This window comes from Podarcis melisellensis (genome assembly GCF_964234715.1).
Source record: "Podarcis melisellensis genome assembly, chromosome: 16".
In the NCBI taxonomy this organism is placed as follows: Eukaryota; Metazoa; Chordata; class Lepidosauria; order Squamata; family Lacertidae; genus Podarcis; species Podarcis melisellensis.
The window spans coordinates 26,396,413-26,412,062 of NC_138533.1; the positions used below are offsets into that span (position 1 = coordinate 26,396,413).

The 15,650-nt window shown below is 44.3% G+C and overlaps 1 protein-coding gene across 7 annotated transcripts in view; it reads right to left on the reverse strand.

The window, feature by feature from the left end:
* Positions 1–15,650, reverse strand: part of PISD (phosphatidylserine decarboxylase) — a 37,195-nt gene that overhangs the window by 12,623 nt on the left and 8,922 nt on the right. The window contains exons 1-3 of one of the 7 annotated variants that reach the window (XM_081893399.1): positions 8,336–8,458; positions 7,210–7,331; positions 153–580 (exon numbers count right to left, since the gene is read on the reverse strand). In XM_081893399.1, the coding sequence (XP_081749525.1) occupies positions 153–343 (191 nt within the window). In that variant the 5' untranslated portion in view covers positions 344–580; positions 7,210–7,331; positions 8,336–8,458. Of the gene's footprint in view, positions 1–152; positions 821–7,209; positions 7,332–7,578; positions 7,691–8,335; positions 8,465–8,692; positions 8,912–15,372; positions 15,549–15,650 lie in introns of those variants that run through there. The other 6 variants (XM_081893398.1, XM_081893400.1, XM_081893401.1 and 3 more) reach the window with 6 other exon arrangements.

Consider the following 15,650-nt stretch of genomic DNA (forward strand, 5'->3'; position numbering starts at 1 on the left):
AGCGCATAAAGAGCTTGGGAGTAAATTGGGCCAAACAAAGGCTTTGCAGGCAGCTGCCACTCTTCCTCCCTCCCTCCCTTCCTCCCCTCCCTTCCCCCCTCCCCCTTCCTTCCAGCACCTTCTGACAAAGCAAAACATATGCTAGACAGTACCTGAAATGGGCTCTCCTATTTGGGGTGCCCCCACCTGGGCCCGGATTTTCCAGCTGCGGGTGCTGCTCCCCAGCACAGCTGCCACTGCTGCCACCATTCCCTGAGCTCAGCCTCCGGACATGAATTCTAACTTTGTGGAGGTTGCAGCAAGAACGAGGAGGGTTAGATAAAGCTTTGCAGCATCTCACCATTTCCCTGAGTGCAGCTCTGGTCCCTGCAGGGCGCTTGACTGACACATCGTCCTCTCTCTCTCTCAATATTTCTCTTCCTTCCTCCTCTCTTCTGCCTCTCTTTCCCTCACTCACTTCTGGGCACAAGAGGGAAAGGTGCGATGTCACGGCTCTCAATTTTCCCTGCCGCCGCTGCTGGCTGCCGGTCTTCCCTCCTCCGATCTGCCCCTGCCTCTTGCCCTCTTAGGACGGTCTCAGCTATTGCAAACAAACAAGCATTGTGTCACAGTCCGACATCCTCCTGCAGAGACAAAAGCAAGCCCTTCCCACATGCCAGCCCTGCGCTATGAGGCTCTGCTTCAGCCAGGGGCTGCCATTGGAGCCGGGCTCCGGCGCCAACGAATCTGGAGCTGCCTGCGAGGACTGATGCACTATTGTCAGAAGTGCAGCCCGCCAGCCCTGCACATCTCTCCCTATAGCCAGGCTGAATGCAAGCGAGCAGGCGGAGAGGGGGGAGGGGAAGGGGAGGGGAGGGGAAGGGAAGGGAAGGGGGAGGCAATCCCAGCTATGACTCTGCAGTGCAGCAACTCCATCTCCCTCAGTTGTGGGCTGCTGTTCAGTCAGGTCTGCATGCAGCACTCATGTTGCCAGAGAAACATCTCCTGCCCACATTGCCCAGCCAAAGCACACACCACTCCAAGCAGGGAGGGAGCCTCCCATCACAGGCAAGAGGAATGCCCCCCACTGAGCCTGCAGGAGGCCCTCTATCGCATGCTGCACAGCTAGGAACAGATGGAGGCCACAGGAATCAGCCATCTCTTCCCGGAGGAATAGGCAGAGGCAAACTCTTAAGCAGATTCTTCAAAAACAAAAAACTCAGGAGGCACATATTTATGAATATTCACAAGTGCATATTGTTCTTTCTCTCATTTCCCAAAGGCTGCACCTCAAAGCCTGTGACTACTCAGGTCATATTATAGACTAAAACTGGGCGGTAAGATGAGGACTGACCAACCATGGAAGTTAAGAGGGCCAGAGGCACAGACCAGAATAAACCTGCTTATATTGGACTTCACTCTCAAAGTAACAGCCAAGCAATGTAGAGTTGTTTAGTCAAGAAACAATGTTTAGTAAGAAAACCATTAACTTCGTTACTGGTCCCCCGGCACAGCCAAAATGCATAATTCATGCTTATTTTGGACAGGAAGTTAGTATAGTGAAGCAAGTTCTTCTTATTTAACTAATGGCCACACAGATATTCCCTATTTCTTAAATTCATCCAACATGTACACTTTAAACGCTGCCCATGATTTCAAGGAAGCTTATTTCCACATCAATACCAGTTAGCACCACATTTGAAGGCCATCGTTGCTGGACAAAACTAATGGCACCAGTTCCTCCTGCACAAGCCTCACTGTTGTGAATGTGAGTTACACAAGAGCATTCATTTCTTACTGGTTTCTTCTGGTTTTCCATTAATTCCCAGCCTTTACCATTGCTTCAAATTTACAGAATTTGTGGTGACTACAATCTAAATTAGATTACTATTATCTTTCTATGCACATGTATCCCACCCCCTCCTTGCACCCCACCAGTTTCCAGAGCAGCCTTTGATGATTTGGTCCCTCCAGGTGTTTTAGAATACAAGTTCCATCAGCCCCAGCATCCTTGAATGGCTGTGCTGGGTGGGGCTGATGGGAGTTGCTGTCCAAAACATTTGAAGGTCACCAGGCTGCTCTAGAACATGATCTCCTTCTGCCTGCCAAGGCCCAAAGAAAGGAAGTAATCCAAGCAGGCAAAGGATCCAGCAGCACAACTACAAAGTTGGAACCCAAAGGCAGCATTTCAAAATCAGCAAAACTGCCCAATACAGCAGGGCTTTCCTGGGTCAATTGGCAATGGTTTGTTTAATATATCTCTGTCTGTCAATTAACCTCTTCTTTCCCCCCGTTATATTTTCAAATAAAAAACAGGGTGGAGTGCACTTTTAAGGGCACCATCTCCAGCTCAGCTCTCCAACCTCCTCTCACCTAGCAAATGCCCCAGGCACTCCTAGGACACAATGACCACAGCGCCGTGTGCCACCCAACTGCTGGCACTGCTGTGTCTGGGGCAACAGATGTAGCAACGGGCCTGGCAAGGAGTGATAGGCTTCCTTAGCCAGCAGCCACTGTAGCTGACCTGGGGGTAGCTTTTGAGGCTGCTGGGTTGCAGGCTCCGGGAGCCAGCCATGTCTGCTCAGGCTCAATGCCTACGGCGGTGCAGAAGAATGTTCCTTGCCAATACTCTGGGAATTTCTGTCATCTGCCTGCTCAGGTTGCCATGGCTCTCTGTTAAGCCAAGCAATACTTCTTTCACCAAGCTTCCAAGAAACACAGCCAATCCTTAAAGTGCTGGGGGGGGGGGCAACTGGACAAAAGAGTGGCTTGAATAATGGTGGCAGGATGACTTTCTCCCCTCCCCCTCGCATTCCAGACGGGCTGAGTCTGCTCTCCTGAGTCTCCCACACCGGGAATTTGTTCAGCAACCTTTTTTCATGCTGCCTTCGGAGATCACACCTCCGTATTTGCCTTCTACGCAGAAAACGCCAGGGCAGATTGCAATCATTACAAACAGCATATTCCACTTGGTGCTATTCAGAAGTCATTTCCAAATGTTTCCCCCTCATCAGTGGGGCAGTCTATGGACTGTTCCATAACCCCCATCTCTTCTGCCACACTGGAAACCACAGCCTTCCCCAACTTAACGCCTTCCAGATGTTTTAAACCACAACTTCCAGCAGTCCCAGCCAACAAGGTTGTGCTGGAGTAGGAAATATGGCTTTGTTGGCTGGGACATATGGAAGTTTTAGCCCCAAACTTCTAGAGGACACCAGGCTCCTGGAAAGCATTACAGCCAAACATCCAGCAGGAGGTTCCTTCACTTTGGCCTTAAAATGCAGAGCTCCTGCTCATTTCCATTGGGCTTGCACAGGGGCAGTTCCTGCTGTTGCACTCTAGGGATCAGACCTACCTGTCTTCCAATCTGCTGCTACCCTTAGCAACACCCAAAACCCACCACTTAAGGCAACTATCTCTAGGAAGGCCTGCCTCTGTTTTGAAGCAAAGCAGAACTGGGGATGACACTCAACTGCCTCGCTTCCTGAAAGGTCTTACTGAAACAGGCATTTACTGCTGGGTTTCTCTTCTGAGCTCCAAGTTGCTCTGCAGAAATGATCTGTCAATCTAGGGCAGTGTCTTAAATCAAATACTCTTTTTCATGATTATGGTATCCCTGTGTTTTCTAGCCACTCACTACTTCCACTGAATTTTTAACTTCACTCGAGTATGGATGTAGAAACAGGCTTATATACAGCAGAGGAAAACATCTCATTCTTTGGATGAGAAGCAAAGAATGCAGTTCAATGGCCTAGATCCAGAGTAAGTTAGCTGAACTTTGTTACCATTGAAATCAATGAGACTAGGGATTATTATTATTCATAATTATTCATAATTAAATTCATCAGTCACTTTATACAAAAGAGAAGGTCTCAAAGCAGATTAACAGTATATAATACAATACATAAAAGTGATTTAAAACAAATAACTACCTGCCATTCCCAGGGTCATTATTTTTATTTTATTATTTCCTAACTATATCATCCTTCATCTGGTGATCACAGGGTGGATATATATATGGTACAAACATTGTAACAGACAAAAACAATACCCTCCGCCAGTTTATTACCCTCCGCCAGTTTATAAGGCCCTTGAAAAAATATTTCATCCATGGGTAAGCAAATACTGAGCATCCTTGATTTGGAGGTGAAATGCTGAAATCACTGCCAAATGCTGCTTGAAGAGAAGAGACAGCTAAGGCTTCAGAATGCAAGTGAAGATATCATCTAAGCAGGGCCGACCACCCATTCAAAGCCCTCACCTGCCCCCCACCCCTGGTCAAGCAAGTGCTGTCTGTTCATAACCCCTGCAGCTGCAGGGTCCATTTCTTCAGTAAAGAAAAACAGAAAGGCAAAAAGATGGCTACCTGATTCATAAGAGAAAGAGAGAGACATGCAGGCTTCACAGAGTAGAAAGTTCCCCAGAGGAAGTGGCCAAGAGAGACGGAAGTGCTCAGTTCACCCCTTAAAGCTATGCTCAAAAAGAGAAACTCTTGCAAGTCCCTGAAGAACAACCATCATTATGCTCTTAAGGCAAACTTTAGCTTTGCTTGGCTACATTTATTTCACTGCTTTTTTAAAGAATTAAATGTAGAGTCCATATTTCTGTTTTATTATTAACACTGAAAATTATTCTGACTTTTTCAACTGGAAGTTCCAGCTTCACCTTGATGCACCTCCTGGCCTTGCACTAATACCAAGTGGCTCTAAAAGGAGCTCTGGTCTCAAGTACTTCAGGAGCCAAAAAAAGCACAAAAGTCCTGCAGCCAGATTTTAAGCATCTCACTTGCAACATCAGGTTGTACTTCGTGAACTTTGCTGCCACCTGGGAAAAGGGATAGAGTTTGCCAAGTACAGTCGTACCTTGGAAGTCGAACAGAATCCATTCCAGAAGTCCGTTCGACTTCCAAAACGTTTGAAAACTAAATCGCAGCTTCTGATTGGCTGCAGGAAACTCCTGCAGCCAATCGGAAGCCGCATCAGACACTCAGGTTCCAAAAGAATGTTTGCAAACCAGAACAATCACTTCTGGGTTTGCAACGTTTGGGAGCTAAAACGTCCGAGTTCCAGGGCCTTCGGGATCCAAGATACGACTGTACTCTTATCCACCTGACCCCCAAGATTGCAGTCTAAGGAGGGCAACAGAGAGAAACACCCCAACATTCCATCTCATCAGAGCACTTTCTTGGAACTGACTGTTTTAAATGGAGAATAGATTTGTCAGTATTGGGTCGCAGTGTCATGTTTTTCCAGTCTTAAATTCAGTTTCTGTGGAAATTTGTGAATTTAAGAAAAAAAAATCCTCATGGAAATTAATCAGCATTTTAGGGCAAATTTATCCTAATAAGCACCCTTTTAATGCAATTTTGACTAATATACATGTTTTTGCAAAGCAATTTCCCCTAATATAATGTATTTTTGTATGCTGTTTTCACAAATACTGTATATGCATTTTCATGCATACTTTACCCAAATATACAGTTGCACTTTGGTTGTCAAACAGAATCTGTTCTGGAAGTCCATTCAACTTCCGAAAACATTCGACAAGCAAGGCACAGCTTCCAATTGGCTGCAGGAGCTTCCTGTACTCAATTGGAAGTCGTGGAAGCCATGTAGGACATTCAGCTTCCAAAGAACATTCACAAACCGGAGCACTCACTTCTGTGTTTGTGGCGTTCCAGAGCCAAAACGTTTGAGTCGCAAGGCGTTTGAGATCCAAGGTACAACTGTATGCTTAAAAAAACCACAACTTATTGCTTGGCTGGGGAACTGCACTGTAATTCATTCAGTGATCTTTTCAGAAAGTGTGAATCTGGTAAATTTGCCTTTAAAAGTAAACTGAAGTGAATTTCTCCCTCACCCCTGGCTTTAAATTCACTCAAATATTCCAGTTCCACGACACTCACCACACCTCTGTAAACCTAAAAGAATGACCATCTTTTAGTCTACATACAAACAAAACTGTGGTAAAAGCTCCTGGGTAGACAGCCTTATTTTTTCCTCACTTTTGATTAATACTTTGGTGATTAAAAATGATGTATATTTACAGGGCAATATGCTGAATTATAACCAGCTTAGATTCTGACTGCTCAAACAAGCAGATCTGGCAATCTTCACCTATTTATAAGCAGCAGATTAATAAATGTGTTTCTTGGATGTAACACTTCAGGCTGCAGATGGAGACTCACATGGCAGAATTCTCCTCTATTAAGAACAATAGTAACAACAACAACAACATTATCCTTGCACATAGAAAGCTTACATGTCAGGAAGAATTGAAATGTTACTTTGCTGTGTGCAGGGAACTCCTGCAAAGAAAGGAGCATTCAGTTATCGAGGCAGCACATGCTAAATCTGACCTAACAACGGAAACATAAATCATGCGTCTGACACAAAGTCACATGATTTTCCAGACAGCCTTCACCATGTAGCAGAGAATGGCAATGCAATTATGTATACATTCAATTGAAGGCAAACTTCTTGTTTTTATTAACTCTTTGTAAAAATTTGAGACAGTATACAGTACAAGTGCTGAAAGGGCTCCGTACTCTATGACTACTATAGGTCAGTGGCAGAACAGGTGCTTTGCACACAAGAAGTCCAAGGTTCAATCTCTCCAGCTACAGAAGGGTCAGGTTATGGGAAAGAATTATCTGTCTGCTGCTGGGGCTGCAGTCCAACAACATGTGAAGGGCACCAAGGTGGCAAAGGCTGCTTAAGAGGAATGCCACAGCCAGGGCAAATGAAATGCTACTTAAAGTTCTCCAATTATTCTGATGATGTTTTTATTTCTCAAATGGGAAGTACCGTATTTTTTCATGTACCGTATTTTTTCCTTTAAAATAATGTCCAAATTTTGAGGGTGTGTTATACACGGATATCCCATTTTCTTAAATCAGAGTCCTCCAAAATAGGAGGCATCTTATACACGGGGGTGTCTTAAATACGGTAGTTATTTCCATGTGAAAACCATAGAAATAACATTAGGAAATAACTTTCACTGACATCATCAGCACCCCCTTCACAAAGTCCTCACCCCATTTATTAAAATCACATCAAGCAGATGCAATTATAATAAACAGGGGCACTATCTCTTAATACTATTATTGTAACAGCAGGAGAATGTGCACGTGCATTGTAGAAAGCAGTTTACATTATGTCAACTAAATATTTAACAAGCAATTAAATTCTCAAGCATATTCCCAGGAAGAAAAAGCTTTCCGCAACTCACATCTTTGCATGCAAGACTGCCAGGAAGCTGAAGCCCTGGTTCAGAACTAAAGCAACCTTGCCCAAATAGCTGTTTTTGGTAGAAACTCTTCCAGTTTAGATGTAAAGGATCACTGCTGTAGACTTAACACAGACCAAAAAATAATAATCTGAATAACAAACCCCACTTCTTTCTAAAAAACACACAAAAGGGCAAAAAATGCCCCGAGACTTCTGGGTATAGGGTGGTATATAAATTCAATTAATAATAATAATCACCACCACCACCACTATCTCATATTTAGACAGTGAGAAAGCTTGTAACAAGTAAGAGATAAATTATATACATCTCAACATGGAATCTGAAATTTTGCAATAACTGAAAAAATACCCGTTACTCATCCTCTCATGGAGTGCAGGCTCAGAACACTGGCTCAGTCTGCTATTTTCATTAAGAGATCAACAGAAAGTGGAAACTGCCTCTTTCAGCTGAAGTTTCAGTTACTTGGACTTGCAGAATGAGAACTCTTAAGGTTGTTCCATTTCTGTCATAAAACACAGATATCCCCCAAATGCCAGAATATGCCTCATGCGTCTTTAAGAGGAGGCGGCAAGGCAGAAGGCCTTAGAGTGAGGAAGGAGGGGCGATAAAACTCATGATGATAACAAGGCACTCTGACTCCCACCGGTTGCTCACAGGCTCTGCCCAGCCTGTACAGAGACCAGCAGGGGGCTGGGAAGCTGCTGATGAGTCATTAGGACTCTCACAAACGCCCCAAAATATTTCAGGCTGAGGCTTGAAAAAGGAAGTTTGAAAAAGGAAGCCCTCTTGGTCTGAAAGAGCGGCTTTGGGAAAAGCACTAAACCGGTTTATAGGAAGTCCAAAGTTCTTTCTACACCCAGTGGATTAAAGAGCATCACACTTTTGTGTGGACTTTCTGAATAGTGTGATCATTTATCCTGAACTATTTTGGATGCTTTTCAAGGCTACAACCCCGTCATAAAAGAAACCCCATTAAAGAGGGGAAACTCAAAACTACCTCATCTTTCTATCCCAGGACTGTAATTAAAATTTTATTCACACGAAAAGACTCTCTACAGAGGAGAAACAGTAGAAAACAGTAGACCATGTGAATATATTTAGCTACCCGATCTTCAGAGGGTTCTCAAGCACCTTTGCAAGGGCAAAAGGTTGGGCGCTGTAGGCTGGGATGGTGACTGCCTTCCTCAAATCTTGGCTCCGCTGTACTGTCACCGGCTCCAACTGCAGACTGTTGTTGCTCCAGCTCCTTTTATAAACCACTGTGGGAAGGGAGAGGGAGGGCAAGCCCCTCCTTCTGTCCACTAAGTCCCCTTTCTCACTGTTTCCAAGCTTAGCTGACTGGGGCACTTCTCCAGCTTTCAGACAAAAGGAACAATAACCACACTTCCCAGATCTTAACTCACATTCCTCCTCCACTTATCCCTACGCACTTCCAGGAAACATATTTAAACCAGCAACTCACAAGTTTGCAGTCAAAATTATCAGCCAGCCACAGCCATAAGCACTTGCTGTTGCCAGGCACCAAATATACTCTTCCTCTCCCAACAAGCACAGACAGTCCTTCAGGGGTGGGCAGATTGTGCAAGCCTCTGTCCAGTAACCAGAAGAAGCCAGATGGTAGCATAGCAGCAGCTGCACCTTTTCCAGAAGGGGGTTTCCGCTGCATTTGTTTAGCAACTTTGTATTGTTTTGCCTGCTTTGTATTGTATTAGCAATCTGCTTTTTAAATCTATATTAATATATTATTTAATCTATATTATTGCTATAGTGCTTCATTTTGGTTTATTATAAGATGCCTTGTGCCTTCTGCTTTGCAAATAAATGCATGGTAGAAATTTTACTGCAAACAAATAAAGCACTTAGTGATTTGTTTGATTAAGGAGGAATACCAATCTTGTTAAATAAATGAAAATACATAAATAAAAACTGGCAAAATTCTGGCTAAAAATGTTGGCATAACTAAATGTTTTGTAGCATTCCCAAATAGATTTTCTTTGTAGAAATGTCTCTGTTTTTCTTATGTGCTCTATGTAAGGATCACAGGAAGCTCTATTTACACAGAGACATATCATTGGGTCCCTCTACCTTAGTATCTCTCCGGGGTTTCAGACGGGCTATTCCCAGCCCTACTAGGAAATGTTGCCATGGATTGTGCCTGATAACTTCTGCATGCAAAGCCAAGGCTCTGCCACTGGGCTACAGCCTTCAAAGAAAGCTAACTTTTACTGAGTCAGACCAGTTGGTCCTTCTAGGTCAGGGGTCGGCAAGGTTTACCTCACCTGGGCCGGTTCACTCCAGTGGAGATCCCTCCATGGGCCGGACTGCACGCGCACATGAGCGCACCCACCCACAATTTCCTGCGTCTGCGCAGACGTGATTTCAGCACTGTGGAAGTGAGTCCCCGCACTGCGCTGGTTTAGCGCAGTGCGCGGGGACCTGCCAAGCAGGCGGCTCGGTTCGGGGCTGGTTAAACGACCCCCGTGGGCCGCTTGTGGCCCATGGGCCTTAGGTTGCCTACCCCTGATCTAGGTCAGTACTGTCTTCATGATTTGCAGGGAGAATCAGATGGTGAGAGATGATATAATGTCTTCCCCAGCCAGGCTTTGATTCAAGAAGTTACCTTGAGGGCACTCCTCCCACAACCACCAATTCTACCTTGTGGGTTGTGAATTCTGCCTGTAGTTATTCCACAGAAGCCAGGTGTCACAGGGTTGGGAATATTATATGTTTGCCAACAAGGCACCAAGTGGTTCTACCCTAAACAAACCACTACCACCCCATACAATTACCCAGGCCTTGCTCCAAAACCCTTTGCTATGCCAGGTGATGCCATCAGCTGTACAGAGCAGTGTCTTTAGTGTACAAGCTTTTCTGAGGATTCTAGGTTCCTGTTCCCTCACAACTTTCTCAACAGAATGTAAAGCTTATTTATGCAGAGGGATATTAGCTAGTGCTGGTTAACTACTTTGTGTTTTATTTGAGCTTGTGATTTTATACTATTTTTTCTTTAGGTGAGCTGCATTGGAAAAGCAGCATGCATTCTAAATACTGATGGACAAGTTTTGTTCATTCCAGAGTGGATTATAAAAGCAGTGAGTGTTTCTAGTTCTCAGTATTGCAAGGTTCTGAAAATCACAGATACCAGCATGCATACAGCAAAGACTGGTAACTGTATGGGATCTGAACTGATTTGGTGTATGTGTTGTTGTTGCAAACATGTTTATGTGTGTGTAATTTGTTTTTATATATGCAATTGTTTCAAACTGTTGCACATGTGTAACTGTTTTATATATGTTCATATTATATACTAAATCGCTTTGAGATGCCTCATGATAAGTGATTCATAAATGAAAATAAAATAAAAGAATAAAAACCACAACAATTCTTCACAATAATTTTAGCACAGCTTAACTTCTGTATCTCTGAGGAGATGACTCTAGGTTTTAAACGTTTGGGGTTCTTCTTCTCTCTCAACCGGCTAAATACTTATTTGCTCAAAAATGACTCAGAAGGTACAGAGTCAAAGACACGTGGCTTCTGTGGAATAACTACAGGCAGAATTTTAAAGAAGTCATTTTTTTTCCATTTAACACTATGTGGTTTCCTGAACAACCATTTCCTTATTTATACATTTATCTCTGGCTTTTCTCCCACTCAAAGTTGCTAACATCAAACAGCTGATATTTTTCCACAGAAAAATGAAGCATTGGGGGGAAATTGTTTTGGAACATTTTCTGTCTCACATCACTGCATCTAGCAGTGATCTACCTATACTATTGTTTTACTGTACTTTTTATTCTTTTATATTCTGTTTTAATTATTTTTATGTACACCATCTGGAAATTTTGGGCTATGAGGCAGCAAAACAAATTTGTTATTACATTTCCAGGTGTTCAAAATACACTTACAATAACCCTGTCCATTAAGTTCACACTGCAGATAGAGGAGGCTGCTTGCTGGGGCTACTTTTCACTCATTTTAACTATACGTATTGGCAATGCAGCCAGACTGACCCACATTACAGTTCATTCTGTACCGGCAGCAAACTTAGGCTCAGGAAAGGAATCCCCGCTTGGGGTTTTCCATTGATTATTTTCTGAGTCAGGATCTCCAGCAGCAGGAGATATCATATTGCAACAGAGCCCACAGATGCAATTTGTACCCTTTCAGCAGAGTGTGCCATGTCATCAGAGTGGATCACTCATCAATGCATGCCACTCCCCTCCGCCAGGAAAGGCTACGTCGGTGAAGCGCCACTGGGGCTTCGTGTTTTTTAGGGCTAGTCAGGTGCCAAAGTATGGCCCATCACACTAAGGTTCCCTCTCCAGAGCTGGGAACGGCTAAGCTGCATGAACAGGCCAGGTTACACGCCGCGTGCTCAGTGTCAGATGTCACTGTGAACTGGGCCTCCTCCAAAGTTCACAGAGTTCTCTTGGATCTTGGCAGCACCTTTCCTACCTGGGTTGTAGGCAGCATTCCCATTATCTATTCTGAGCCCAGTTGTGCAATAGTATTTGGTGTTTACATTTAAATGAAAAACTAGCGGGGAGCAGGGGAAACAACAAAAAGCTCAGCAAATTAACCCTCTCTCAGTAGCTTTATCTGAGCCTATGATGACCACTAAATTTCACCCTATGCACACAGGAGAGCCAAATTTACAGGGGTTCACTTATACAAGGAACTTGGTCTGAGGCAAACCGAGATGTCCTTTCATTTGCCCAAGTGTTGTAGAGCTTTTGATTTTACCCATCATTATACCTGGCTGCTAAGGTTATCCCACTGCTGTTTTGTGCTGCTTTTATATGAATTTGTTGCTAACATTTCTAGTGGGTTTTTTTTGTTAGCCACTAAATCAGTGAGATATACAATGGTACCTTGGTTTACTAACTTAATCCATTCTGGAAGTCCGTTCTTAAACCAAAGCGCTCTTAAACCAAGACGTGCTTTCCCATAGCAGTGGGGGACTCAATTTACAAATGGAACACTCTCAACAGGAAGCGGAACATGTTCTGCTTCCAAGGCAAAGTTAACAAACCGAAACACCTACTTCCGGATTTGCAGCGTTCTTAATCCAAGTTGTTCATAAACTAACCTGTTCTTAAACCAAGGTACCACTGTAAATTCTCTTCATTAACTGAATAGTAAAAGAAGTTACTTTTGCTGCTCAATTTGCATTCTACCTTTCCAACAAATGGTACTCAAGGCAGCTAACAAACAACTGGAAGGGGTAGAAAAATCATTTATGCAGAATTCCCAGGTCTGCGCCATACAGAAACATCCATTCTGAAATGCAAAGACACAAAGCAGCCCACTAGAATGGCTAAGAGTCTCTTCATTAACAAAAATGCAGGGAGCTTTTTCACACACCAAAGGAAAATATAAAATGAACATGCTGCAGCTCAAGGCGAAAAGCTGCTCTCATCCGGCCAAGTGTACACAAACACATTCTTTGGTCAAGGCTTCCTTGTGTAAATCGATGTGGCAAGAATGCCGAGCTCTTTGGAAGAAAGGCTTCTTCTCCCTAAAGACCTCTAACCCCTTTGGACACAGCCCGTGAACACATTCAGGAAATGCTTTTGGGATTCTCAGCCTCCTGGCTACATGATAACATATCTACCCAATGCAATCTGAGCCATCTTCATTCATCTAATTAAATGGAAGTAAATCCCCCTCTCATATTCACTGTGCGATCCAACTTTGGAAAAGCTGGAAGCAGAGCTCTATGTCAAAGCAAAAACAGGGAACTAGTGGCCCTTCTCCAGGCGTTACTGGACTCTGCAACTCCCAGTAGCCCCAAGCAGCAACATTTGAGAGGGCATAGGCTGTACTCCATCCCTGCCTTTAAAGCAGGCTTCCTCAAACTCAGCCCTCCCGATGTTTTGAGACCACAATTCCCATCATCCCTGACCACTGGTCCTGCTAGCTAGGGATCATGGGAGTTGTAGGCCAAAAACATCCGGAGGGCTGAGTTTGAGGAAGCCTGCTTTAAAGCAAGGTTGGTGCTTAACAACTTAATGCTGACACCTGCTGGGAATCAAATGGCCATCTGTCAGGGAATCTTAATTGTGTTTTCTGCATTGCAGAGGTTGGACTCGATGACCCTTGGAATCCCTTCCAACTCCGCAAATTCTATGATTCTATGACATACTTTCCATAAATTTATGTTGATCTCACAAAGCAGTTTTGATTCACACCAGCAGTGGAGGCTCCAACAACTGGGTGAGCTGACAGAACACAACTAATTTTTTGATAAAATTAGTGCCATGGAAGTCCTTGATTTCTTCCTGCTATGACCGATACTGCTTCTCTGTGAAATTTGCCTCTTTTATACACTCTCACTCTGTGCACCCTTGCCACTTTGCAGCAAGCTCAAGTGCAATTTAAAATGTAACACCTTCCTACCAACACAAATAGGCTAGCCCTGTGCTAGCCCTGTGTACTGGAGACTGAATCAAGGGGCGAGCCCCTCTCTCTCTCCCAGCAATCCATTCCTGTCCTGGTGATGGGCAGCTACACAACTCATTACCCATACAGAAGTGGCAAAAGCTCAGTCATTTGTGACCAAGGATACAAAAAAACCTGCAATGGGGGGGGTCAGCAAAAATAGACTCCACTTTGAACAATCAAGCTTTTATATTTTTTGAGCCTCCCATTGTTGTAACAAACCGTTTGCAGCAAGAAAGCCCCCCCCACTATTAATTTGGCAAGCCATTCAATTCAGGGGTGCAATTAGGGGCCAGCCAAGCCGTGGACTTGTCAGTAAACACTGCATTCCAATGTCTTAGCACTTGATTTGAGGCTCTGAGGTGGGACACTTGATTTACAGGGCAGGAGGAAGCTATACAGAAATGTTAACATCAAAAAAAGGAGCATTAACTATAACCTGTGTTCATCCCACCCTACAAGAGCGAGATAATGGGCAGATGCAAAAGTGTAAAGCTTGGGTGCCAGCAGTTTTTAAAGCAAAAGGGGCATACCACATTTACACACCGTGGAGACCACTTGCAGAAACACAGAGAGAAATAGAAAACGGTCCCAGAAACATTCCTCAGCACCAACAGAACAAGCTGTTCTGCTCAAGGAGTCAACTACAGGACACAGAAGTCACACCAGCAGGAACAAGAGGGCTGGCACAGCTCAGACCTTGTATTCAACAACTGCAGAGTCACTGGCAGAATACACACAGACACACAGGAGCATTAGAACTACAGTCTATGCAGTTGCACTCCTTCGTATCTAGTTCCTAATGGAATCAAGCCATCCAAAGTTCACTCATTTAATTGGCCACCCTAGAGCCCTGGTGAAGGAAAGCTCCATGTTGCAGGTACTACAACCACCGGTGACTGCATTACCACTCATTCAGATAAGAGACGCACGCATAGAACCCCCTTTGCACTCATCACCCAAACGCTTTAAAGACCCCTCTCCTTTTGCGGTCCAGAAAAGGCCCTGACTATAAGTGGCTCTCCAGGGTTTCGGACTGCTGTCTTTCTCAGCCCTACTTGGAGAAGCAGGGAACTGAACCTAGGACCTTCTGCATTCAGAGCTGGTGGTCTACCATGGAGCAATATGGCCCTCCCTCCTTATTACTATCACACAGGGCTTTTTTTAAAAGCCAGAACCTCGCCAGAACTCATTTCCAGCACCTCTCAACTGGCACCATTGCCATTTTAAGAGAACAAGGGAGGTGTTCATGGTGAATTCCAGCACCTCTTTTTCTAGAAAATATTCATTGCTATCATCACTATTACAACAGGCAACTAAACCAAAATGCCACTAGTCATGACACCCCCAGGGAGCAAGATAAAAGGTGATAGGTGGGTCCAAAAAGAAAAAGAAGGGGGGGAAGGCTGAATACTTATGAATGCATACTGGTGTTCTGCCCTTCCTCAAACAAACTCAGAATGATGGTTACACATCATAGCAGCCCTGGACTGGCACTCCGTGACTTGCTCAAAGCCACTCTGCAAGCTGCAGATCTGAACAGGGAATTCAACTTGGGTTTCTCACACCCAAGACACAAAACTTTAGAGCCACTGGACCACACCATTCCTTTCATTTTACATTCGGCAAGTTCATGTTGTTTTTAGCAAGGGATGGTGAGACATTTAAACACATGGCATAAAAACTTCCACAACTTACCTCCCAATCACTTGCGATTTTGGGGGGTGGCTCTATACCCGACTTTCTGAGCTGTTTCTCCTTATAATTCTCATATTGCTTGTACCCCGCATAACCTCCGCCTGTAGCCACCAAAAGGTGCAGTGGGCGTAACCGCAGTACACTCCTCACCGGTGCAGTGTAGAGTTTCCGCTGACCTATAACAAAAGGAGATAGTACTTTAGGAAATCAGGCAGGCAGCCATTGACACTGCGGTGTAACAGAGGAAGAGGTTGTACAGTGAACCTGGCATCTCCAAG